The sequence below is a fragment of the Mustela putorius genome, unplaced genomic scaffold (genome assembly GCF_011764305.1).
Source record: "Mustela putorius furo isolate JIRA1106 unplaced genomic scaffold, ASM1176430v1.1 tig00003870_pilon_pilon_pilon, whole genome shotgun sequence".
Classification (NCBI taxonomy): Eukaryota; Metazoa; Chordata; class Mammalia; order Carnivora; family Mustelidae; genus Mustela; species Mustela putorius.
This window is the reverse complement of record NW_025422022.1, coordinates 8,289,279-8,314,635: the sequence shown is the minus strand read 5'-3', so window position 1 is coordinate 8,314,635 and position 25,357 is coordinate 8,289,279. Positions and strand designations below refer to the sequence as shown.

The window sequence follows — 25,357 nt, the reverse complement described above, 5'->3', positions numbered from 1 at the left end:
ACCCAATACATGAGTTTTAGTATGTCCATGAACTAGAATATTTTACGATTAATAAAAAAAAAATAGATCCATATTATGGACTTGGAAAGGATTCTGCTTTTATTACAGGGAACCAAAAAATGCCTATTTTAGCATAACATTTGTGTTACTTAAAAATATACATATGGGGATGCCTGGGTGGCTCAGTGGGTTAAGCAGCTGCCTTCGGCTCAGGTCATGATCCCAGCGTCCTGGGATCGAGTCCCACATCGGCCTCCTTGCTCGGCAGGGAGCCTGCTTCTCCCTCTGCCTGCCTCTCTGTCTGCCTGTGCTCACTCTCTCCCCCTCTCTCTCTCTGATAAATAAATAAAATCTAAAAAAAAAATATATATATATATATATATATATACACACACATATGTACCCTTACACAGACATGTGTATACATTCTTCTAGAAGCATTGGCAATGTGTCTGGAAGAATGTGTACCAAACTGTAAAGAGGTAGTTACCTCTGGATCACAGATGAGAAGGAGGGTTAGGGAAAGGGGAAAAATAACTCTATATAAATGTTATGCAGTTTGAATTTATTTCACAAAAGTAATTCATATCTTGGATTAAATTCTAAAAGTACAGAAGTAGCCTAGGATAAGAAGATTCACCTAAAATGTCACCACCCAGAAATAACCGCAGCTGACATTTTGCTAAATATCCTCTAGACTCTAGACCTCTCACTGTGTATACAGGCACATATATATATACGCACACACACAAACTGTCTTCTGTAACACCACCCTCGTTATCTCAGTGGTCAACCCCTCCTCCTTCCCCTCAGCTGGCCTTATCTTCCTTACTTTATTTAACACACTGGAATAGCCCAAGGACTCTGTCCTGACACTTCCGTCCAAGTCAACTCAGCCAGTCCTACGCTCAGCCCTCTGCCGTGAGTCTTAGTCTCAACTACCCAGTTACCCCCTTGCCAACTCCATTCAGATGCTGAAGTCACACATCGACTATATGTTCCAAATTACACTTTTAATATCTATCCACAACCTCCCCTGCACCCTACCAGCTGAACTATGAGCTCATTAAGTGACACCAGTCTCCACGAGGTGGCTCACACCCAAGCCTGGAAGTCGTCCTTCACCCTTCCCGCTACACAACTCATCAGCAACCCTTCCAGTTCCCTCTCTGCTGCGCATGTCATCGTCCCCCAACCTAACACATGCACAGAGGGCTTTAAAAGGCATCAGAAACATTCGTTGTTACTGGAAGATCCTTCCACAGCCTACAAGGCAACCACCACCACACCCAGCACACAGCACCCCCAACCTCACCTTACACCCCTCTGCCCTCATTCCTGCTGTTTGGCCCTCACTGAACTCCGAGAACATATCAAACTGTTACGGCCTCAAACACTGGTCCTGGCCATTCCTTCTGAAACACCCTTCCCGGCTCTGCCACCTTTCAAGTTTTAGCTCAAATGTCACTTCAAGAGGTTAGACTGGATGCTCCGTTCACACCATCCATCTCTGTCATCCCACTTTTCCCCTTCTTACCACTTAACCACTGTCCTGAATTCATCTGTTTACCCTCCCCTGTCTATCCTAAAGCGCACTCTCCCTGTGGTCGAGGCCCTCCTGGGTCCTCTTCCAGCCCCAGCACTGAAGCTAGTACCCGGCACCTCATAAACTCAGCAGTCTTTTAAGTGAATGAACACACACAGCTAAAACATATTCTGTTCCATTCCAACTCTAAAGTTCTTAAAGCTTCCATGGGGAGCGAAGCAAAATAAAGATGCCACAGTACTAATGCACCACTGTGTGGCCCAAGCCAGCTTTCTCGTTGGAATTAAAACAAATGCAATCAGGTGGTTTACGATGTTTTGCCACAAGCTTTTACTTTTCACTCGCGGTTAAAGGTCTTCCCAAGTCAATCTAACCATTCTTTTTAATGGGGATGTGGTGTATCATGTAAATCTGTCCATCTGTTTAACCGAGCTCTAGCTGGGCATTCAGGCGATTTCCAACACCGCCTTATGAGAATTGTTTGTGATACACAACCCTGTTCATACCCTTGCACAGTCCAGTTTAATCTTTAAGGTCTTTTCATAGTCATGGAATTGTTAGCTCAAAAATCACCAAGCACAACATGGGATACTGGAGTTCTTAAAAATCACCCACTTCAGTTACTCTCAAATTAAATGAAACAAAACACATGGGTGCTTTTTTTTAATAACACTATAAGATACATGGAATTGTATTCTTATAAAAATGTATTTAGATCTATGGTCTACTTAGGGAATCTACTTTAGACCTCTAATTTGAAGAAGATTTCAAGTTGATAGATGTATAAAAAGCCTCATTATTAAATACCATAGGAATGAACAAAATATTCAAAGAACCCTACCGGGCAAGAGGAGTGCTCTCTCTACAGTGACCGTATCCAAGAACAGAATAGTTGGTGGTGGTTCTACACATTCCATGTTTATTTACTCTCTGGGACTCGCCACGCTGCTGGAAAGCTTGCAGGGTGGTAACCCCAGGAGCTGCTGAACCATCCAGGGAAGGACTACAGCTCACAGTAATCATTCTACAATCTTTTTCCCTTAAATATCTCTGAATCAGGGGAGCCTGGGTGGCTCAGTCTGTTAAGCATCTGTCTTCAGTTCAGATCATGACCTTGGGGTCCTGGGATGGAGCCCCACATTGGGCTCCCTGCTAAGTGGGGTGTCTGCTTCTCCCTCTCTGCCCCTCTCCTGCTTTGTCTCTGTCTCTCAAATAAATACATAAAATATTAAAAAAAAATCTCTGAATCAATCCCATCCTGTCTCAAATTCCTCTTTGCCTTAAGACCTGCTAAAAAGGCACCATTATCACACACATTCTCACCTAAGGATGCCTTTACCTATTTCCTCTGTGCTAGTCTGCCTCCCAGTATCCCCAGACTCTTTTTTTAAGATTTTATTTATTTGACAGAGAGAGATGGCGAGAGAGGGAACACAAGTAGAGGGCGTGGGAGAGGGAGAAGCAGGCTTCCCATGGAGCAGGGAGACTGACTCAGGGCTTGATCCCAGGACCCAGGGATCATGACCCAAGCCAAGGCAGATGCTTAATAATCAAGCCACCCAGATAGATGCCCCACCTCAGCCTCTTCTTGAAAGAAAAGGTCTCCCTGCCTCATCCTTTTAACTAAAAGATGGCTGACTTTTGAGGGCACCACTTTCCCCAATACACTCTGCCAGTTAAGAGCTTTCCTCTTCTCTGCTATCCTGTTAGTTTCCCCGTAGCAAACACAGGACCCACTCCCTCTCCTGCAGACACCTCTCTGATATTCATACCGGTCATCTGAATAATTGTCCGTCAACCTGGCCCTTCTGGTCACCTGGCCTAGGTTCCCATCAGCCGTAGTAGTAACAACCCCCATCGTGAGGGACCCACCTTCCTGCTCTGGCTTCCCGGTTCTTTCCCCTCCTCATGGTCGAAAGCATCTCTTCAATCCCGCCACAGCTACATGCTCTCAGATTTTTGTCATCACAGACTTCCCACCTCTGAGATCTTGATTCTCAACATCCATTTTATAATGGCCAAGTATCGGGTCTTTCTAACCACCTGCTCTCCCTTCCCTCACTGTCCTAACTTTTGCTTCCGCTGAAACAGCCAATACATTGACACCATTTATGGATGGAATGTGTCACCCCACCCCCATTCAATTGTTGAAACTCACCCCTCACCCCGGAACCCATGTGATTGATGTAGGAAGTGGAGCTTTGGGGAGGTGATCAGGATGGCTTAATATCATGAGATGGAGCCCTCACAAGTGGGATTCGTGCTCTTAGAAAAGTCAGGAAAGAGCTTTGCCTTCTCTGCTCTCCATTGTGTGAGAACTAGCATCTTTACGTTACTGAATTTCCCTGCTGATCGTTCCTGAAACTAATAATAATGCCTTCCTAGTTTCTCCATTAACATAAGAGTGGCTTTTGGACTGAGATTTATCACACTACGGAATATCTAGTTATGACAATTTTATGGGGGTATGCAAATCTAAACACAGATGTAGAATTTTTTCAATGCCTTTTGAAAAATATGGAGAGAATCATAATGATTTTTCTCCCTAGATCAGTTAGCAATTAGTGTATTAATGGATTCCCTAATATCAAACCATCTTTGCATTGCTGGAGTAAATTTCACTTGATCATATTAATCATTTAATAAGCTGTGAAATGATGTTTGCCAATATTTTAGTTTGAATTTTGGCTTAGTTATTTCGAGTAAGATTGTTCTGTGGTTCTCCATGCAATTCTCATTGGACTTTGGCATTGAAATACAAGATGCATAAGAAGAATCTGATAATTTTCATTCCTCTCTGTGTTGAAATAGTAATAACATTACACTTTAGTCCCATTTAGTCACTAGCACTGAAGTTATCCTTTGATAAAGGACCAGTAGAACTCTCTGTGACACAATCTGAACCACTCATGTCTACACAGTAGTTCATCAACTCTCCACTTCTTCTATGAATATCTCCCATCTATGGAGTTCACTTTATTAAATTATTTTCTAGAAAATTGTTCATTATTCCAATTTCTCATCAAAACCCTAGACATGCATAGACTTTTGAAAGCTAACACGTTACCACATAAACTCTAGTTCCTACTTGACCCACATATTCCTCCTTCACCTTATCTCCTTCATCGGGAGCACCATCTACCCAACTTCTAAAAGACAGAAAGCCAGGAGTCATCCTTACTTCTTCTTCCCTCACCCATTCTTCCATCTGTCAGTGATTTATTAATTCTGGCCCCCAAATGTACCTGGAGGGACCCCATTTCTCACTATTTCCAAAGCCCTCCATCCAGTTCAGCTGCTCTCTTCTGTTTCACTTCTCCAGTCAATTCTCAATATGGCAGCCAGGATAGTTTTCTTAAGATATGAATTGGATTATACTATCCTGACCCCGAATGCCTTTGTTCAGAACCCACCCATATTTTCCTTCACCTCTGATATAAAATTCAAATTCTTTAATGTGCTCAGTGAGGCCTTTCCCTCCCTGAGAGTCAGTCATGGTCCCGTAACTGTCCCCTTAAATAGCACTCTGAATAAGAACTTTCAGTTGTTCAAACATGTCATCCTCTCTTCTCCCCAATCTTGTTGCTTTAAATCCTTAAGTCTAGTTCCTTCCTATGCTTGAAACTCCACCTTAAAGGTCACTTCCTCAGAAAGACCTTTGATGACCATCCTATCTGAAACCAGTATTCCACACCATCACTCTCCACCAAAGCACCCCTTGTCAGTCCCTCAAAGCACTAGTCAACTTGTAATTATTTTATTTCTTCATTCATCTATTTCTGTCTTCCTTCAATGAATTTATTTTTATGATGGAAGCAGGAACAGGTCTCTGTGTTAACTATTACATCTCTATGTGTGGTATGGTACCCCATGCAGAGCAAACCCTCAATTATATATATTTACTGAATGAAAAGACCAGATCCAAAAGGATAATTTCTAGACCGGGAGATACTGTGAAAGAGGAGAAAATTTCATGGAACATGGACAAAGTATTAGAGTATCTTTCAGTGCCTACTTCCGCCACCCCAATTCATCAGAGTAAGCCTTTGCACCTACCCGAGGAATACAGTAGTAGTGACACTGGGTTTTGGCTTTCCTCATGAAGGCTGGTCTGGGTTCAGCCTGGAAGAGATTGGTCCATATCATTACATTTACACTAGACCACTTAAAAATAAGAATATACAAATATACATTTACACTAGACCACTTAAAAATAAGAATATACATATATAAGACCACTTAAAAATAAGAATATATACATATACACCAGAGAGTTATTTCATAGATCATTGTGTTACTAGACATTAACCGAGGAGGATCAATGGTCAATGGTCAATTCAGAATATCAACCTAAGCAATCCATATTTTCACTTGATTCTATCTCACACTGTACCTGTCAATGCCACTAGCCCATACAACATAGGTATAAGTATTTTATGACAACCACTCAAAGTATTGAATCACTTCCTGGTGCCTTGGTTGGTTAGATAGATTAAATAAATTTAAATAAAATTAAATTTAAAAATGTACTGAATCCCTATCTCCTTATAACACTGCACTAGAGGCTGAAATAATCTTGTCTGAGGAATGTCCTTCTCATACTTCTCTAGCAAAGTATGTAAAACCATCACTGATGTGCAAACATGCCAAAAGGACACTGGGTATGATCCAGGTCCAGATACTGGATCTCAACCAAGCTCATTAACCCTAAGTCCCATAGACACTTCCCGCCTGGTGCCCACTAAGCACCCAGCATGAGCTACAAGCATCGTCATCATCTCTCCCCTGCAAGCCACAGTGTAGTTTCCTTAGGTGTCTGGAAGACAGACGAGCAAAGGCAAAACCCAGGGAGATATATATTTTGGAGGAATTTTTGTTCTTTGTGTGACTCTAAAGTCACACAAGGGGCCTATTATCAGGTGATGAAAGCAAATAATATCCTACAATGTAATCTGTATGAACTAAAGAGATAGTTATCTAAAATCTGGGGTTTAGTCAAAATAATTCTCCAGGTTGCAGAAGAGTAGGGGGTATAATCTTCCTTAATTCTTAATATATTATGGATTTATATCAGCAGCTCTCAGTGTACACCTTTAGGACCCCAAAGTGACCCCTTTTCTTGGAGACCCCTAAGCTTCCAAAGGTTCTGTGAGTCCAAAACTATTTTGGTAATCATGGTAATATGGAGACTTCATTTGCTTTTTTTTTTCATTCTCTCACAAATATACAGTGGAATTTTCCATTTCATGATGTGTGGTATCACAACAGATTGGATTCTAAGCAGATATGACGAAGGAGCCACCTTCTGTGAAGCCTGACATTAAAGAGACTTGCAAAAACAAAACAATGCTACTCTTCTCACATGTTTGTTTTGAAAAGTCTGGTTATTTTTCATAAAAATCTGTTACTTACACCAACATGTAAATGTTTTATTCATTAGTCGTTCTATTTTTTAGAAACCAGTCTTTTGAATATGTTCAGACATGAGTGCCAAAGACTCATTATCATCGGAATTGTGACCTCCATATATTGTGACAAACTTTTTAGAGGAAACCCAGAACGAACCCATAACCAGTAAAACAAAAACCACCAAAAAACCCTCCCAAACAATAGATGTATTATAAACACAGACACATGTTGATATAAAATATTATTGTTGTTGATATAAATTATTGAGTTATTTCCTTGTGTCACAAATTCTATTTTTTAATTGTTTTCACATTTTTTAAGTACAGTTAACACATCGTGTTAATTTCAGGTGTACAACATGGTGGATTTAACAACTCTGCATGATGTTAGGCTCAGCATGGTGTAGCCATCATCTGCGACCTTACAACCCTACTACGTACCATGGACTATTTCCTATGCTGTACATTTTATCCCTGTGACTTTTTCATTCCGTAACAGTAAGCCTTGTATCTCCCACCCCCCTTCACACATTTTGACCATCCCTCATACCTCTACCCTCTGACAACCACCAGTTTCTGCTCTGTACTTAGTCTTTGGGATTTTATTTTTTAGATTCCATATACAAGTGAAATCATATGGTATTTGTCTTTCTCTGCCTTGCTTACTTCTCTTAGAATATCCTCTAAGTCCAACCATGTTCTCACAAATGGGAGATTTCATTCGTTTTACGGCCGAGTAATGTTCTGGGGTGCACGTGAGTGTGTGTGTGTGTGTATCCCACATCTTTTTCCATTCACATATCGATGGACACAGGATGCTTCCTTATCTTGGCTACTGTAGATAATACTGCAATAAACACAGGGATGTGTGTGACCTTTTGAATTTGTGTTTTCATTACATACCCAGTAAGAGAATTTCAGGATCATATGCTATTTCTGTTTTTAATTGTTTTGAGGAACCTGCATACTGTTTTCCACAGGGGCTACACCAATTTACTTTCCTACCAACAGTATACGAGGGCTCCTGGTTTTTTGCCCCACCCCCACCCCCACAATCTTCACCAACACTTATTTCTTGCTTTGTGGTACTACCCAATTTGACAGGTATAAGGTGATATCTCATCGGATTCAGAACTGCATTTCTCTAAACATGAGTGATGTTGAGCCTCTTTCCATGTGTCTGTTGGTGATCTGGATGTTTTCTTTGGGAAAACGTCTATTCAGGTCCTCTGCCTATATTTTAACTGGAGTATTTGTTTTTTGGTGTGGAGTTGCGTAAGTTCGTCATATATTCTGGTGGATATTAACCCCTTATCAGATCATTTACAAATATCTTCTCCCGTTCAGTAGGCTGCTTTACATTATGCTGATGGTTTCTTTTGCTGTGCAAAATCTTTTTATTTTGGTGCAGTCCCAACAGTCTGTTTTTGCTTTTTTTTCCCTTGCCTGGGGAAACACGAATGTGCTGTCCAGGAGATTACTGCCTCTGTTTTTTCAAGCGTTTTATGGTTTCATGTCTCACATTTATGTAGGTCTTTAATCCATTTCAAGTGTATTTGTATGTATGGTGTAAGACTGTGGTCCAGTTTTTTCCAGCACCATTTATTGAATTTTTTTCCCTATTGTATATTCTGGTTTTCTTTGTCATATGAAATAATTGACCATACCAGCATAAATTTCTGGGCTCTCTATTCTGTTTCATTGATCTAGGTCTATTTTTGTGCCACTACCATACTATTTTGAATACTACAGCTTTGTAGTATAGTTTGAAACTGTGATTGTGATACTTCCACCCTTTGTTGTTCTTTGTCAAGACTGCTTTCGCTATTCAGGGTCTTTTGTGTTTCCATAAATCTCTTAGGATTATTTGTTCTAGTTCTGTGAAAAATGTTGCTGGTATTCTGAAAGGGATTCTATTGAATCTGTAAATTGCTTTGAGTAGTATGGACATTTTAACAATGCTAATTCTTCCAAACCATGAGCATGTATATCTTTCCTTTTTTTTTTTTAATTTTTATTAGATTTTATTCATTTGACAGAGAGATCACAAGTAGGCAAAGAGGCAGGCAGGGTGGGGGGAATAATCAAGAGTTGGATGCCTAATCCTTCTGGTAACCATCAGTTTTTTTCTTTATGGTCAAGAGTTTATTTTTTGTCTTTTTTTTCTCTTTGTTTAATTGTTTTCTTAAATTCTACATATAAGGAAAATCATATGGTATTTGTCTTTCTCTGACTGCCTTATTTTGCTTAGCACTATATGCTCTAGATCTATCCATGTTGTTGTAAATGGCAAGATTTCATTTTTTTTAAAGATTTTTATTTATTTGACAGACAGAGATCACAAGTAGGCAGAGAGGCAGACAGAGAGAGAGAGGTGGAAGCAGGCTCCCTGCTGAGCAGAGAGCCCTATGTGGGGCTCGATCCTAGGACCCTGGGATCATGACCTGAGCTGAAAGCAGAGGCTTTAACCCACTGAGCCACCCAGGCGCCCCAAGATTTCATTTTTTTTATGGTTCAATAATAATCCATTAATGTGGTAACATCTATTTTTTCTTAAATATTTTATTTGACAGAGAGAGAGATCACAAGTAGGAAGAGAGGCAGGCAGAGAGAGAGGGGGACGCAGGCTCCCTGCTGAGCAGAGAGACTGATGGGGGGCTGGATCCCAAGACCCTGAGATCATGACCTTAGCCAAAGGCAGAGGCTTAACCCACTGAGCCACCCAGGTGCCCCTAGTAACATCTTCTTTATTCATTTATTGATGGATACTTAGTTTGCTTCCATGAAGTGGCTATTATAAATAATTGCAATAAATGTTGGGATGCATGTATCCCTTTGAGTCAGTATTTTTAATTCTTTGGACAGATGCCCAGTAATGCAATTACCGGATCATAGGGTAGTTCTATTTTATTTATGTATTTATTTATTGTCAATTTTTTTTAAATTTTTTATTTTTTATAAACATATATTTTTATCCCCAGGGGTACAGGTCTGTGAATCGCCAGGTTTACACACTTCACAGCACTCACCAAAGCACATACCCTCCCCAATGTCCATAACCGCACCCCCCTTCTCCCAACCCCCCTCCCCCCAGCAACCCTCAGTTTGTTTTGTGAGATTAAGAGTCACTTATGGTTTGTCTCCCTCCCAATCCCATCTTGTTTCATTTATTCTTCTCCTACCCACTTAAGCCCCCATGTTGCATCACCACTTCCTCATATCAGGGAGATCATATGATAGTTGTCTTTCTCTGCTTGACTTATTTCGCTAAGCATGATACGCTCTAGTTCCATCCATATTGTCACAAATGGCAAGATTCCGTTTCTCTTGATGGCTGCATAGTATTCCATTGTGTATATATACCACATCTTCTTGATCCATTCATCTGTTGATGGACATCTAGGTTCTTTCCATAGTTTGGCTAATTTGGACATTGATGCTATAAACATTCGGGTGTACTTGCCCCTTCAGATCACTAGGTTTGTATCTTTAGGGTAAATACCCAGTAGTGCAATTGCTGGGTCATAGGGCAGTTCTATTTTCAACATTTTGAGGAACCTCCATGCTGTTTTCCAGAGTGGTTGCACCAGCTTGCATTCCCACCAACAGTGTAGGAGGGTTCCCCTCTCTCCACATCCTCGCCAGCATCTGTCATTTCCTGACTTGTTGATTTTAGCCATTCTGACTGGTGTGAGGTGATATCTCACTGTGGTTTTGATTTGTATTTCCCTGATGCCGAGTGATATGGAGCACTTTTTCATGTGTCTGTTGGCCATCTGGATGTCTTCTTTGCAGAAATGTTTGTTCATGTCCTCTGCCCATTTCTTGATTGGATTATTTGTTCTTTGGGTGTTGAGTTTGCTAAGTTCTTTATAGATTTTGGACACTAGTCCTTTATCTGATATGTCATTTGCAAATATCTTCTCCCATTCTGTCAGTTGTCTTTTGATTTTGTTAACTGTTTCCTTTGCTGTGCAAAAGCTTTTGATCTTGATGAAATCCCAATAGTTCATTTTTGCCCTTGCTTCCCTTGCCTTTGGTGATGTTCCTAGGAAGATGTTGCTGCGGCTGAGGTCGAAGAGGTTGCTGCCTGTGTTCTCCTCAAGGAATTTAAGGAGTCAATCCCATTTACAATTGCACCCCAAACCATAAGATACCTAGGAATAAACCTAACCAAAGAGGCTAAGAATCTATACTCAGAAAACTATAAAGTACTCATGAAAGAAATTGAGGAAGACAAAGAAATGTAAAAATGTTCCATGCTCCTGGACTGGAAGAATAAATATTGTGAAAATGTCTATGCTACCTAAAGCAATCTACACATTTAATGCAATTCCTATCAAAGTACCATCCATCTTTTTCAAAGAAATGGAGCAAATAATTTTAAAATTTATATGGAACCAGAAAAGACCTCGAATAGCCAAAGGGATATTGAAAAAGAAAGCCAAAGTTGGTGGCATCACAATTCCGGACTTCAAGCTCTGTTACAAAGCTGTCATCATCAAGACAGCATGGTACTGGCACAAAAACAGACGCATAGATCAATGGAACAGAGTAGAGAGCCCAGAAATAGACCTTCAACTCTATGGTCAACTAATCTTTGACAAAGCAGGAAAGAATGTCCAATAGAAAAAAGACAGCCTCTTTAATAAATGGTGCTGGGGAAATTGGACAGCCACGTGCAGAAAAATGAAATTGGACCATTTCCTTACACCACACAGAAAAATAGACTCAAAATGGATGAAGGACCTCAATGTGAGAAAGGGTAGTTCTATTTTTAAGTTTTTGAGAACTCCTATATTGTCTTCCATGGTGGCTATGCCAGTCTGCATTCCCACCAATTGTGGAGAAATGGGAACCCTTTTGCACTTTCTCACCATTTATTGTTGTTTCTTGCGGTTTTGATTTTGGTCATTCCGACAGGTGTGAGGTGATATCTCATTGTAAGTTTGATTTGCAATTCCCTAATGCTGAGTGATGTTGAGCAACTTTTCTTGTATCTTTTGGCCATCTACATGTCTTTTTTTTTTTTTTTAAGATTTTATTTATTTGACAGAGAGACCACAAGCAGGCAGAGAGAGAGGAGGAAGCAGGCTCCCCACTGAGCAGAAAGCCTGAAGTGGGGCTCGATCCCAGGACCCTGAGATCATGACCCAAGCCGAAGGCAGAGGCTTTAACCCACTGGGCCACCCAGGTGCCCTACATGTTTTCTTTAGAAGAGTGTCTGTTCATGTGCCTTCTGCCGATTTTTTAACTGGATTATTTATTTTGGGTATTGAGCTACATAAGTTCTTGATATATTTTGGATGCTAACTCTATGAGAAATGTCATTTGCAAAAACCTTCTGCCATTCAGTAAGTTGTCTTTTAGTTTTGCTGGTTGTTTCCTTCACTGTGCAGAAGCTTTTTATCTCGATGAAGTCCCAATAGTTTATTTTTGTTTTGTTTTTTTTCCCTTGTTTCAGGAGACATATCTAGAAAGATGTTGTTATGACTGATGTCAGAGAAATTACTGCCTGGGCACTTCTCTAGGATTTTTATGGTTTCATGTCTTACATTTAAGTCCTTAATCCGTTTTTCAGTTTATTTTTGTGTGTGGTGTAAAAAAATGGTCCAGTTTCATTCCTTTGCATTTAGCTCTCCCATTTTCCCAACACCATTTGTTGAAGACACTGTTTTTTCTCCTGCATATTCTTGCTTCCTTTGTCAAAGATTAACTGTCAAAGATTAACCAGATAATTGTGCATTACCTTGATTCTAAAACCAGATAGAGACACAACAAAAAAAGAACTACAGACCAATCTCCCTCATGAACATAGATACAAAAATCCTCAACGAAATATTAGCAAACATAATCTAAAAATACATTTACAAAGAGCATTCATCATGATTGAGTGAGATTTATTCCTGGGATGCAATGGGGGTTCAATATTTGCAAATCAATCAATAAGAGAAAGGATAAAAACCAGAGGATCATTTCAGTACATCCAAAAAAGGTGTCTGAAAAAGTACAACATTCATTCATGTAAAAACAAAGTAGATTTAGAGGGAACATACCTCAACATAATAAAGGACTTATATGAAGAACCCACGGCTAACATCATACTCGATGGGGAAGAACTGAAATGGTTTCTCCCTACAGACAGGAGTAAGACGAGGATATCCACTCTCACCACTGTTACTTAACATAGTACTGGAACCCTCGCCACAGCAATCAGGCAGGAGAGAGGAATAAAAGGCATCCAAATTGGTAAGGAGGAAGGGAAACTTCTGCTATTTGCAGATGACAGGATACTATATATAGAAAACCCTAAAGACTTCACCAAAAAACTACCAGAACTGAAAAATGAATTTTGTAAAGTTGCAGGATACAGAATTAATGTACAGAAATCTGTTGCATTTCTATACACTAATAACGAAGCAGCAGAGAAAGAAAACAATCTATTCACAATTACACCAAAATAATACTTCTGAATAAATTTAACCTAAGAGAGGAAAGAGCTGTACTCTGAAAACTACAAAACATGGATTAAAGAAATTGATGATACAAAGAAACAGACATTCTGTGTTCATGGTTTGGAAGAACAAATATTGTTAGAATGTCTGCACTACCCAAAGCGATCTACACATTTAAAGCAACTCCTATCAAAATGCCAAAAGCATTTTTCACAGACCTGGAACAAACAATCCTAAAATTTGTATGGAATTGCAAAGGACCCTAAATAGCCTAAGCAATTTTGAAAAAGAAAAATTGGAGGCATCACAATTCTAGAATTCAAGTTATATTACAAAGCTATAGTAATCAAAGTAGTATGAGTTTTTAAATTACCAATTCAGGTTTGTTACTAGGATTCAGTATCATCACCAGTAATTGGTCCGTTCTGTATTTCTATTTCTTTCTGATTCACTCCTGGGAGATTTTAATTTTCTAGGAATTCATCCATTTCTTCTAGATTGTCCAATCTGTTGGCACGTTGCTGTTATTTTTAAATAAATATATATTTTAAAATCTCTATCTCAACTTTTAATATGGAAAATATTCACACATAGAGCCCATGAAACAAAAGCTCTTTTGGGAAACTTAACAAATTTTCAAAGTTTGAAGAGGTCGGAGAGCCTTTCTCAACCAACCAGGGGCATTCGGTGAAGAGGTTATGAAAGGATCTCTGTTTTAATCATCTGCTGAAAGAGTTCTGAAAATCTATTGACCTACTGTCATCATTATTAACTGTGTTAACTAGAGTAAAAGAATGGAGAACTCCTATTTTAAACTTTTAAACTTTTGCTGTTTGAAATGTACAGTGTCATCAGAATAATAGTCTTCCCAAAACTATGGGACTTAGATCTCTGTGGCAGAAGCAGATTCTGAACTGGTAGATAAAGCTTTAGGCCATTACATATTTCTGTAAGGATTCTTTCTGATTGCTTAAGCAGAAACCAAACCAAACAAAACACTAGAATTTCTCTCAGGGCAGAAGCAGAGGAGTGGAGGGTCCACTCTACTCTCCATTTCCCCGCTCCCTATGCTCCAGAGAATCAGACTTTATTCTACATGAATAGAAGCAACACCCTCAGAATGTACACAGAGTAATCACACTGAAAGGAAGGTGTAGCAGGATAAACTCATTGGCTGTTTAATATATACACACACATATATTCTTAAATGTAGACTATATTTCATAAGACCACAATTTAGCATATACATAAATATTTTTCTTAGAATATAGTCATTTTATCAAACAAGATGGGATCAGGAGGGAGACAAACTATAAGAAACTCTTAATCTCACAAAACAAACTGAGGGTTGCTGGGGAGAAGGGGGGTGGGGGGCAGGGCGAGGGTGGTTGGGTTATGGACATTGGGGAGGGTATGTGCTATGGTGAGTGCTGTGAAATGTGTAAGCCTGACAATTCACAGACCTGTACTCCTGGGGCTAATAATACATTATATGTTAATTTAAAAAAGAATATACTCCTTCAATTTGTTGAAATATGGCTTAAAAATAAGAGTTTGAATAAAAAAACACTGATGTTTGTATGATTCCGTTTATGCTTTTCAAAATTTGTGCTTCTACATTGATACACTAAGCCACACTATTTGCCGAAGGAGTGCCGCAGAAGTAATTGGTTTGAAAAGATGCCGCTTCATAGCTACTCACAGGCAGTTTTACATCAATCACTTTTTACATCAATCACTCATACTATAGCTAAAGCACTACCCTTATCCTTCAACTAAGATACTGCTAGAAAGAATATGTTGAACAATTACCTCAGTACTTGGAGATCGCAGAATGATTTCAAGTCATCAGACTGTTTTTCCCAAAATTCCTAAAATTGAACAAAAGTCTTAAGTGGTTATCAGTTACTCTACTCTGGAACGGATCCTCTTAAGTCACAGAGAATATTCCAAAAGAAGAGGAGCACTTACCAAAACATCCTTCTCAAGGTGTTTCAGAGTCTGAATATCCTTCTCAAGATTGTTCAGCTCTTGAAGAACAAAACTGTGAAACTGTTCTAGTTTATTCAGTCTGATAAATGTAAAAAGCAACAGATTTCATTGGAATTGCTTGACTGTAACAAGAGATGATCTTCTTTTTACAAGGATACTCCTGATTCTTTTCTGGACTTTTTCTAACTTAAATTCAAGTTGGCTAACATATACTGTAATATACAGGGGTAGAGTTTAGTGATTCATCAGTCGCATAGAACACCCAGTGCTCATCCCATCACGTGCCCTCCTGAATGTCCATCACCCAGTTACCCATCCCCCCACCCACCTCCCCTCCAGCAACCCTCAGTGTGTTTCCTATAGCTAAGAGTCTCTTATGGTTTTCCTCCTCCTTTGTTTTATCTTATTTTTTCCTTCCTTTCCCCAATGTTCATCTGTTTTTTTTCTTGAATTCCACATGAGTAAAATTATATGGTATTTGTCTTCTCTGACTTATTTTGTTTAGCATAAAACCCTCTAGTTCTATCCATGTCACTGCAAAAGGCAAGATTTCATATTTTTGATGGCTGAGTAATAGTCCATTGTGTGCGTGTGCATCTGTTACATCTTCTTGATCCATTCTTCAGTTGATGGACATCTGGACTCTCTCTATAGTTTGGCTATGGTGGACATCGATGCTATAAACATTGCTAAGCATGTGTTCAAATGACATAGTTCAAATCACTATGTTTGTATTCTTTGGATAAATACCCAGTAGGGCAATTGCTGCGTCATAGTGTTGTTCTAATTTTAACTTTCTGAGGAACCAGTTTGCCTTCCCACCAGCAGTGTAAAAGGGTTCCCCTTTCTCCACATCCTTGCTAACTTTTGTTTTTAAGAACACACACCTCCTCTTCCTCCCCCTCACTGGATGACCATCCTCTTCTCCAGAAACTACGAAGACTTGGATTTATCCCTTCAAAAGAAGTCCAAAAGAAGCTGGTAATTCAACATCATACTAAGAGCAAAGGAGAGAGGACTCCAGGGAAAAGGACACAGAGGTCAGACCTGGCCCAGAAGCCATTATGTCACCAATCATAACTCCCCATCACTTCCAAACTTCCACTTGCCCCCTTCCTCTCTTGCCTTAAGCTGGTCCTGAGAGCTGAAATTGGCTAATAAAGCCCATCTTCTACATATTCTAAAGTTTCCAACCTCTGCTTTTGTGGGTCTAACCACCACATAAACTGATTATTTGTTTTCTGTCTTCTCCATTAGGCTGAAAGTTCTATGAAGGCAAGAAGCTCTCAGTGCTTGTCGTCACTGCTCTCCTGCACTTAGCCCAGGGCCTGGCACCTCGTGCTGCTCAGTGTGCATTTGCCGAATGGGAAATAGATGAATATGTAACCTCTCCCCCTACAACATAACAGAAGTTCTCCACGTCCAAAGTCCTTTATGGGTGTTTTGAGAATCAAATGACATTGCAACTAAAAAAAGTTATAAATTCCTATTCACATTATATTTTCTGCCCTAAGAAACGTCCTCCTTCAGTTAAGCTAACCAACCTGCCATCGTTTTCTTTCCCTCCCTCATTCACAGGCCATTCTCTCCAACAAGAAACCATCTATGCCCACCTTCCCTATACCAATCAAACCTTTGTTTGTTTCCCTATACCAATCAAACCTTTATTTTCAAAACCTCCCTACAGAAGCACTTCAGCTGTAATGGCTCTAGATTAACCCTAATCCCCACAGAACCCCATCTCATCACAGAACCCCATCTCATCACAGAACCCCATCTCATCACAGAACCCATCTCCCCACAGAACCCCATCTCCCCACAGAACCCCATCTCCCCACAGAACCCCATCTCCCCTCACCTCTCCTACCCTTCCCATCTCACAGTCATCAGAGTGTGTTTGCGGATGGGTGCTTGTGTGTGTGCAAGTGCACAGAACTTTTTACTGTGGCAATAGAACATAAAATTTACCCTTTTAACCATCTTTGAGTGGACAATTCAGTGGGATTCAGTGCATGGACAATGTCCTGCAACCATCACCACTATCCATCTCTAGAACTTCTCCGTGGTCCAAACAGAAACTCCATACTGCTTAAACAAACCTTATTTCCACTCTCTCAGGCTCTGCTAATCTTTATTCTACTTCCCTTCTCTAGGAATTTGTCTCTTCTAAGTACCTCTTTTAAGTGAAGTCATTCAACACTGGTCCTTTTGTGTCTGGCTTATTTCATTTTGCATAATGTCCTTGAGGTTCATCCAGGATGTGGCAAGTGTTAGAATTTCATTCTTTAAGGCTGAATAATATTCCACTGCACATGGAGGACACATAGCACTTATCCAGCATTTTCCCATGTTTACCCATCCTTGCTTTGTCTTCATAGTTGGATAATTTTTTTTTTAAATAGTGTTTTAGGATCATACCATACTTTTAGGAAGCTTATGGAAGGCCTTCTCCCATCATCTTATGAAGGAAGAACTAGAAACTAGACACTAGACAGGTTAGGTGATGTATCAAACCTCACAGCTACTTAAGCTTCAGGTCCTCATGACCCCAGCACGATGGACATGATACAAATCCTTATGAGCGATCACAGTTTTAGGACCTTGTTTGGAAACCCAACACTTACCTGCACTGACGTATCTGGTTTAAAAGTCGGATTAAGCAGTCTGGTGCTTGCTTGGCATCTTCTGAATAAAGCGGACTCCCCTCGTACCTAAGCTAAACCAGAACAACAATAACAAAATAATCACATTTGAATTAACCATAACTACATAAATGGAGTTCAGGCTTTGTGTGAAAAAGATGCTACCAGCAGGGGCGCCTGGGAGGCTCTGCCAGTAAAGCACCTGCCTTCCGCTCAGGTCATGATCCCAGGGTGCTGGGATCGAGCCCCGCATCAGTCTCCCCGCTCAGTGCGGAGCCGGCTTCACCCTCTCCTCCCCACCTGTGCGCTCTGGTGATCTCTGTCACCATCTGTTTCTCTCTCCCAAATAAATAAAATCTTTAAAAAAATATGATACCAGCACCTTATATTCATAATAAACACAACTGTTAAACAACAGTGATGAGACAGCTTGCTATACACTTTCTATGGATCACCCCAGGAAGGTACCAATAAAGAATAATAGGCTAAAATAGGAAAATTTATATTCATGCTATCAAAGCACATGTTGAATATTATTAACAAATTTCCACTATAAATTAACTTACATTGGTATTTCAGAAAATATGATAAGACTTTGGAGATTTTCCAAATTAGTTAAATGAATATATGTTAGGGTAAGATACTTTTCTCAAATGTGCTAATAAATAACTCTTTGGGGATTTATAAACAATAGGACATAAAAGGAGGGAACTGAAATGCTTCCAAAGTTCAACTTGCAGACAAGACTTTGGGACAGCCTACCTATGCACCACTCAGCCGAACATCTACCCAAACCCACCTCCAACTTTGTCCTGAACACCTCTCTCAACCACATGGCCCCTTCTCCTCCTTGCCTATCATCGTGACTGAATCGTCACCTCCTGGTACTTCCTGTTGTCTGAGAATGCATTCAATGAAACCAAACCATGAGTCTGATTTCCATATAAGTGCATCCAGTCCCACTGCAGCAAATGGACATGGAACCGCTGTTTTATAATCCAAACGACGGTCCACAAAGGCACTATAGTCAGGACCCATAGCTAAGGCAAGTATACCTTTCCTAAGCCTCAGGAGCACCTCCACCTATGCAGGATAACAACAGTACAGATGAATAATATGATCTTGTTACTTTAAGCCCCTAACAAGCCAGTTTTTCATTTTTAGTGGACCATTACCTCTGATTTCCTTTGCAGTTCTCTAGTGAAGTTTTCAAAGGCTAGGAGAACAGCAGAACTCTTCAAATTCTCGGGCACAACCGCTAGGGATGGAGTAGGAATGCCTTCTGAATAAAAACAGAACATTAAGTAAAACTAACACAAGGTTCAAAATTGACATGCTTAGCCCATCAGCTGTCCAGAGGTTGGAGTGTCCGTCGGAAGCCAGACATAAGTGGGACCTGACGGTGGCTGACAAGGCCCTCTTGGAACCCAGAGCCATGGTGGGCACTTCCAGCTGCTTCCCATCAAACCTTAGTTTTTGCCAAGTGCTCATTTCCTCCAACCTTTCCCAGCACTTTAAAATAGGGCAGATGATATTAGGTCTAAGCAGCAGACTAAAGGAGGTGTTGTAAGAGGCTGTGAGGAGGACAGAACAGGTAGGACATGACAGGTAGGACATTTCTACGGGGGCAAACACTGGTGTAACAGCTTCTGGGTGCCCTGAGGTTGATGACTTATAGGTATCGATACTTGCAGGTATTGACTCATGTAAGCCTTGCAAAAACCACTTCAGGTAGGCACTGTTGTTGTGCATATAGAACAGAGGGATCAAATAAAACTTGGGCAAGCTCATGCCCCAACAGCGTCAGGATTGGAACTCAGGCCGACTGGTTCTTAATCGCCAACGTCTAGCACCTCTAGGCTTCCAAATTCACCCTCTTGGAGCCTTTTGTTTTGAAACAGAGAGGCATCACTCCTGCAGACAGCTAACCCCACACATGTAGATATCTTGGATCAATCCCCTTCACTGGTATAGGATTTTTAAATTTTTAATTTTTTATTAACATATAATGTATTATTAGCCCCAGGGGTACAGGTCTGTGAATCACCAGGTTTACACACTTCACAGCACTCACCATAGCACATACCCTCCCCAATGTTCATAACCCTACCCCCCTTCTTCCAACTCCCCTCCCCCCAGCAACTCTCAGTTTGTTTTGTGAGATTAAGAGTCACTTATGGTTTGTCTCCCTCCCAATCCCATCTTGTTTCATTGATTCTTCTTCTACTCACTTAAGCCCCCATATTGCATCACCACTTCCTCATATCAGGGAGATCATATGATAGTTGTCTTTCTCCGATTGACTTATTTCGCTAAGCATAATACCCTCTAGTTCCAGCCACATCATCACAAATGGCAAGATTATAAATATAATCTTTTGATGGCTGCATAGTATTCCATTATAGATATACCACATCTTCTTTATCCATTCATCTGTTGATGGACATCTAGGTTCTTCCCATAGTTTGGCTATTGTGGACATTGCTGCTATGAACATTCAGGTGCATGTGCAGAGTGGATATTTCTAATAAAAACTTCATTAATAACTATCAGCTAAAGCTGGGACCTAGACATCTAAGAATCAGCAGCCCTGAAAATTGCCGTAACAAAGAGTGAAGAGGCAGAAGTCAAAATAGAAAGGACATGGTGCTTACTTGCTTTTATCTATAATGTGTGCAACAACTTACTTGGCTTTTAGAGGATAAAATGCTTAGTTGTTAGGGTTGTGCTGCAACTTTGATCTTCAAACTGTACCCCCCTGTAGAGCATGTTGGGATATTCAGGGCTCACAGTTTTGTCACTCTCTTGCTTGAACAGCTGGCTGGGCGCATAATGTTACCTGCTAAGTCGGTCTCTTCCGTCACTGAGGGGAGGGACCCTGGAGCATCACCTTCTTCCAATTTTGACTGTTTTGACTTGGCAAAACTGCCATCTGCTGGGTCTAAAAGCAAGCACAGCACGTTAACAACCATGCACATGTTCCTTTTGTCCCAATTTTATCTTGTCTTCTCTTCACCAGTTCATACCTAACTTTGCTGAGCAGCAAGTAAAACTCGTTCCCTGTTACTAATTACTTATCAGGTGACACACTAGCATCAAAGCACTAAGTCTCCTGATGCCTGAAAGAGGCGGCACAGGAACAGGCATCTCTTTGATGAGCTCGGGAACATCTAGGAACGATCTGCTTAGCAGAGTACAGACTGACTCAAACAAAACAGGAGCCAGCCAACAGAAGCACAGCCTTTTTGCAGTCCCCACGCAAGTGCCCTGCTGTGCCATCAGAGTCAGAGTCATGCCCCACGCCCTCCTCTGAGAGAGGTGCACACAAACGCCAGCCGGGTGCTCTCAGATCGGAAAGACCAGGCACTCCCAGCCCAGGCCAGCGGGAAAATCTCAGTGTGTGATCGCTGCTTGGAACTTCTCTGGCAGTCTGGAGCTGCCCAGACAGCCGCTGCTGCCATGGTTTTGGGTACAAGCAAAAAATCCTGAGTCCCCAGGGACCGGGACTGGGAACCTGCTCTGCCAGTGGTCAAGGGGGGATTTATATGGGCTCTGCAGCCGGACTGAGGCTTCTCTCTGAGAGGGAGGTCAGGGTGCAGTTTGCTTTCCTCTAAACCTACAAAAGCCATCAAAAGCGGTCAAGGCGAGAGAGGAAAACAAAAGTGAACAAATATAAAAACCTCCAGAGAACAAAAGCCTGAAAAAAACAGTTTCCTCAGAGCCCACCCCCTTGAGGGGGGCGGGAGGACTTAGCTGAGAGAACTTCAGGGACTGAAAACCCATGTGGCAGGCCCCTCCCCCAGAAAACCAACCAGGAAAGATAAAAAAAAAAAAAAAAAAAAAAAAAGACGACAAGAGAACCACCACCACTACTTCATAGGACAATTTTTATTATTAAATCGATCCCACTATTCTGGCTCATTTTTTTTATATAGATAATTTTTTATTATTATATAGATTTTTTAACCTATTTACCGTTACAGTGAGATGTCCAGTACATCAAATTCCATAATAACCTTCTAACCTGAACTTTTTAATACATACACCTGTGTTTTCCTTTTGCATTTCTATTTTTTAAATTTCTTTTTTAAAATTTTAGTTTAGTTTAATTTATTCCTTTTTTTAATTTTTATTTTCTAATATTCATAGAGTTAAACTTCAAGGTAATCCCCTTTCCCCACTCAATGCCACCCCCATAGGTAAACCAATTCCTAATCCCCCCTTATCTTAGGAAAGTTGAGTCCTTTAACAAAGATATCAAGATACATCCAGGAAGGATCAAAACAACCTTCCTTGCCACCCTGAGAATTTACAACCACTCTCCCATCTTTTTCTTCCACCAGTGTTTCTGTGTTTTTGTGTTTGTCCTGATAGCATATAAATCTTACACTCGGAGTTCTTTTTGAAGAGGTTCTTCCTTTATTTGCATATATATATTTTTTTCTGTTGTCATATACTTATATCAGTCTTTTTGTTTGTCTGTGTTTGTTTGTATACTTCATAAATCTTACCTTGGGGCCCATTTGGGCTAAACCTTCTCTTTTATCTCACCTTTCTTTCCTGTCTCTTTCCCTCTCTTTTTTCTTTTCCTTTTCTTTTTCCACTCATTTGGGTGGGGAACCCTGATTGCTCAGAAGCATTCCAGGGTGCATCTTGACTGCACCACAGTCGATACATCCAGCTACACTCGTTCAGCCATCTCTCACCAAAATGACTAGGAGGAGGAATGCCCAACAGAAGAAAAATACAGAGGATGGACCTTCTGCAACAGAGCTAATGGCTATCAACATAGACAATATGTCGGAAAGAGAATTCAGGCTAACAGTTACCCAAGCGATAGCTAGGTTGGAGAAAGCCATGGGTGACCAAATGAAATTGATTAGGACCGAACTGAAAACGACCAGAGATCATGTTTTCAATATTAGGGAAGAGCTGAAAGCTACCAGGGATGAGCTTCACAATGCTTTCAATGAGTTCCAATCTAACCTAAATTCTCTCAACGCTAGAGTAACTGAGACAGAAGATAGAATTAGTGATCTGGAGGACAAACAGAAAATATCAGGAGGAAGCCTGGAACAAACAGCTTAGAAGCCACGAAAACAGAATCAGGGAAATAAATGATGCCATGAAATGTTCCAACGTCAGAATTATTGGAATCCCTGAAGGGGAGAAGAAAGAAAGAAGTCTAGAAGATATAGTGGAACAAGTTCTTCATGAAAAATTTCCCAATCTCATGAATGGAACCAGCATTTATGTACTAGAGGCCGAAAGGTTTCCCCCAAGATTACAGATTCTCGAAAGTCCTCGAGACACCTAATAATAAGAATGAAGAATTATAATTGTAGGCAGAACCTCTTGAAAGCAGCTAGGACAAAGAAGATCCTTACATACAGAGGAAAGCCCATCAGAATAACGTCAGACCTCTCCACAGAAATCTGGAAAGCCAGAAAGGGCTGGCAAGATATATTCAGGGCACTGAATGAGAAGAACATGCAGCCAAGAATACTTTATCCAGCAAGACTGACATTCAAAATGGATGGAGAGATAAAGAGTTTCCAAGACCTGCAAGGCTTAAAAGACTATGCAACCACCAAGCTGATACTGCAGGAAATAAAGGGGGCTTCTTTAAAGGAGGAAAAAGCCCAAGAATAGCATTGAACAGAAATATAGAGACAATCTACAGAAAGAAAGACTTCAAAGGTAACACAATGTCAATAAAAACATATCTATCAATAATCACCCTCAATGTGAATGGCCTAAATGTGCCCATAAAACGGCAGAGGGTTGCAGACTGGGTAAAACGACAGGACCCATCCATATGTTGTCTACAAGAGACCCATTTTGAACCTAAAGATACACCCAGACTGAAAGTGAAAGGATGGAGAAGCATCTTTCATGCCAATGGGCCTCAAAAAAAGGCTGGGGTAGCGATTCTCATATCAGACAAATTAGATTTTAAACTAAAGACTGTAGTCAGAGATCCAGAAGGACACTACATCATTCTTAAAGGGACTACCCACCAAGATGATCTAACAATTGTAAATATCTATGCCCCCAATATGGGAGCAGCCAATTACATAAGAAAACTGTTAATCAAGATAAAGAGTCATATTGATATGAATACACTAATCGTTGGAGATCTTAACACCCTCTCTCAGAAATAGATCATCGAAGCAGAAAATCAATAAAAAACAAGAGCAACTTCTTTCAAGATACGTCTCCAAAGGCAAAGGAAACAAAGCAAAGATGAACTTTTGGGACTTCATCAAAATCAAAAGTTTCTGCACAGCAAAGGAAATAGTCAAGAAAACAAAGAGGCTACCCACGGAATGGGAGAAGATATTTGCAAATGACAGTACAGACAAAAGGTTGATATCCAGGATCTATAAAGAACTCCTCAAACTCAACACACACAAAACAGACAATCATATCAAAAAATGGGCAGAAGATATGGACAGACACTTCTCCAATCAAGACATACAAATGGCTATCAGACACATGAAAAAATGTTCATCATCACTAGCCATCAGGGAGATTCAAATTAAAACTACATTGAGATATCACCTTACACCAGTTAGAATGGCCAAAATTAGCAAGACAGGAAACAACATGTGTTGGAGGGGATGTGGAGAAAGGGGAACCCTCTTCCACTGTTGGTGGGAATGCAAGTTGGTGCAGCCTCTTTGGAGAACAGTGTGGAGATTCCTCAAGATATTAAAAATAGAACTTCCCTATGATCCTGCCATTGCACTCCTGGGTATTTACCTCAAAGATATAGATGTAGTGAAAAGAAGGGCCATCTGTACCCCAATGTTCATAGCAGCAATGGCCACGGTCGCCAAACTGCGGAAAGAACCAAGATGCCCTTCAACAGACAAATGGATAAGGAAGATGTGGTCCATATACACTATGGAGTATTATGCCTCCATCAGAAAGGACGAATACCCAACTTTTGTAGCAACATGGACGGGACTGGAAGAGATTATGCTGAGTGAAATCAGTCAAGCAGAGAGAGTCAATTATCATATGGTTTCACTTATTTGTGGAGCATAACAAAAAGCGTGGAGTTAGAGACAAGGGAGTTGAGGGAAATTGGAAGAGGAGGTGAATCATGAGAGACTATGGACTCTGAAAAACAATCTGAGGGGTTTGAAGTGGCGGGGGGTGTGGGAGGTCGGGGTACCAGGTGGTGGGTATTATAGAGGGCACGGTTTGCATGGAGCACTGGGTGTGGTGAAAAAATAATGATACTGTTATGCTGAAAATAAATAAATGAAAAAAAAAGTTCAAAAATAAAGGATTCAAAAAAAAAAA

General features: G+C 40.4%; 1 protein-coding gene across 1 annotated transcript in view; it reads right to left on the bottom strand.

Annotated features, from left to right (window-relative positions):
• Nucleotides 1-13,028: 13,028 nt before the first annotated feature.
• SYCP2L (synaptonemal complex protein 2 like) overlaps nucleotides 13,029-25,357 on the bottom strand; it is a 99,699-nt gene continuing 87,370 nt past the window's right edge. The window contains 6 exon segments of the mRNA XM_013056767.1: nucleotides 13,029-13,089; nucleotides 15,222-15,280; nucleotides 15,381-15,480; nucleotides 18,026-18,117; nucleotides 19,219-19,325; nucleotides 20,883-20,984. Of these exon segments, the coding sequence (XP_012912221.1) occupies nucleotides 13,029-13,089; nucleotides 15,222-15,280; nucleotides 15,381-15,480; nucleotides 18,026-18,117; nucleotides 19,219-19,325; nucleotides 20,883-20,984 (521 nt within the window).